The 2,500-nt window shown below is 36.4% G+C and overlaps 1 protein-coding gene across 1 annotated transcript in view; it reads left to right on the forward strand.

Annotated features, from left to right (window-relative positions):
* Positions 1-2,152, forward strand: part of LOC123511799 (histidine triad nucleotide-binding protein 1-like) — a 4,005-nt gene extending 1,853 nt beyond the window's left edge. The window contains exon 3 of the mRNA XM_045267819.1: positions 778-2,152. Within this exon, the coding sequence (XP_045123754.1) occupies positions 778-942 (165 nt within the window). The 3' untranslated portion in view covers positions 943-2,152. The remainder of the gene's footprint in view (positions 1-777) is intronic.
* Positions 2,153-2,500: the final 348 nt, after the last annotated feature.

A 2,500-nucleotide genomic window follows, 5' to 3' on the forward strand; every position in this document is an offset into this window, starting at 1 on the left:
GATAAAAGAGTATAATTTGTCAGTCCATAGCATACATACTACAGTAGTCACAGGCCAATACTCAAATAAGTGTCAGGGTTTATCTCTGTCACACTGCACTCTTCATCTTAGTTTCCCTCGCAGCAACAGCAAGACAGCAGGAGTCAACATGTACAAAATCTATTAACTATCGTACTTTACTACTGTGTGACAGGAATTTTTATTTATTTATTTTTATTTATTTATTTATTTTTTTTCTCCAGATCACTATGTACCTGAAAAATAACCTGATGATTTGACCTAACCCTTTTACACACACACACACACACACACACATGCACACACACACACCGTAGTATAGTGGTTAGCACACAGGGCTCACAACTGGGGCGTGGCAAGGCAAATGGGTGAGCCTCTTAAGATTGGTAGAGAAGATTAAGTGATTAGGGACATGAGTGATAGAAGAGGACATAATAGGAAACTAAAAAGGAGTGTGTGCAGAAAAGAACTTAAGAAATATAGTGCCCCACATGGAAGTACAACTCCTCGGAACAAACTCAATAATGAGACTGTGTGCAAAAACAATTCATGAATTTAAGAGATAGTGGTATGCAAAAGAAAACAGTGATAGTGATGGTAGAGTGTGTTTGTTTCCTGCATATCACAATAAGGTAAACACACACACACACACACACACACACACACACACACACACACACACACACACACACACACACACACACACACACACCTCCTCATCTTAGAATACCTTTATAAACCCATGTTCTCTCCCTACAGCTGCTGGGTCACCTAATGCTGGTGGCACGCAAGGTAGCCAAGGAGCAAGGCCTGGACAAAGGATTCAGGCTGGTGGTGAACAATGGGCAGGAAGGAGCTCAGAGTGTGTACCACCTTCACCTTCATGTCCTCGGTGGCCGGCAGATGCAATGGCCACCAGGTTAAGATGTTGGGTTTGACGTGTGTGTGTGAATGTGTGTGTAAGTGTGTGTTGTTAGCTCTTCTGTAGAAATTGTGTGTGTGTGTGTATACATAGTGGTGTTCTGCTGTTGCTATATATATACACATGCATGTTATGTATAAGCACACACTCATAATCTTTCTAAAGTATGTGTGTTTGCTTACTGATGCTATTGTTTGTTATGCCATCATGCACACACACACACACACACACACACACACACACACACACACACACACACACACACACACACACACACACACACACACACACACATTTATGGAAAGAAGGTTAAATGACTGATGAATTATGTAAAAATGTTTCTTTGCTTTACCAACCATGAAGAAAATAAAATTAAAAAGAGAAAACACCAAGATTGATTGTCCAAGAGATTTATGAGAAGATAAAGAAAATAATGTAAGAATAATATTGATCCTCTCTGTTAAGTTAAAGCTTATGTAGAGATAAATAGAGGAAGAAAACTCAAATTAATAAAAAAAAAAAGCTGAAAGATTATTTATCCAAGACTAATGTTTATATTTTATTTCAGTCTTAGGAATCAATGAAGGAAACTGAAATGTAATGTGAATATTTGTGTAAAAATACTTCTTGTCGTAAAAGTAAAGAATTAAATAGCATTATGAAGAGAGACAGTGAGATAATTATGCAAGGGTGATGGTTATTTATCTTGTCATAGAAGTTAATGAAGAAAAATAAAATGTAATGTGAGTATATATGTTAAAAAAATGCTTATTGTCATGAAAGTAAAGAATTAAGTAGCCTTATGAAGAAAAGTGGCAAGATTAATGTAAGAGAGATGGTTATTAATTTGTCATTGAAGTTAATGAAGGAAACTGAAATGTAATGTGAATATTTGTTAAAAAATACTTCTTATCATAAAAGTAAAGAATTGAATAGCATTATGAAGAGAAGCAGTAAGGTGGTTATGAAAGAGTGATGGTTATTAATCTTATTGAGGTTAATGAAAAATGAAATATAAAAGAACACAAATGTAAAGCAAATATTTGAGGCGATATCAAGTCAAAATGTCAAGAAATGCCAGAGAAGAGTGATTTTTAAAACTTCCTGGTTTGCTTAATGATTACTGAATGAAAAGAATTAATTGAAGTGAAACAGTTTGCTCTTAATTTCTTAATGTGCCTTTTGTGTCACTGAATAAACTTGACATTAATACCTGAGACTTTTAATTAGCCACAACACCTGAGGCCATGGGAAGGTGAAAAAAGTAAGCTTGTTTGCTGGTTTCATTAGAGGTAATTGTGTTATTGAATTATGTTAAGTTTGGTTACGTTAGAGATTCAATGATGTGGTGCTGGTATGTGATTCTCTCTCTCTCTCTCTCTCTCTCTCTCTCTCTGCATTCCTTTTCAACCTTTCATTGCATTGTTCCGGTCTTTCTTTACATTCTCTCTCTCTCTCTCTCTCTCTCTCTCTCTCTCTCTCTCTCTCTCTCTCTCGACCCCTCCAGATATGTAGGCCGACTGAGGATCCAAGTTATCGGGGTTGAAGGTTTTTCGTGGT

The sequence above is a fragment of the Portunus trituberculatus genome, chromosome 4 (genome assembly GCF_017591435.1).
Source record: "Portunus trituberculatus isolate SZX2019 chromosome 4, ASM1759143v1, whole genome shotgun sequence".
Taxonomy (NCBI): Eukaryota; Metazoa; Arthropoda; class Malacostraca; order Decapoda; family Portunidae; genus Portunus; species Portunus trituberculatus.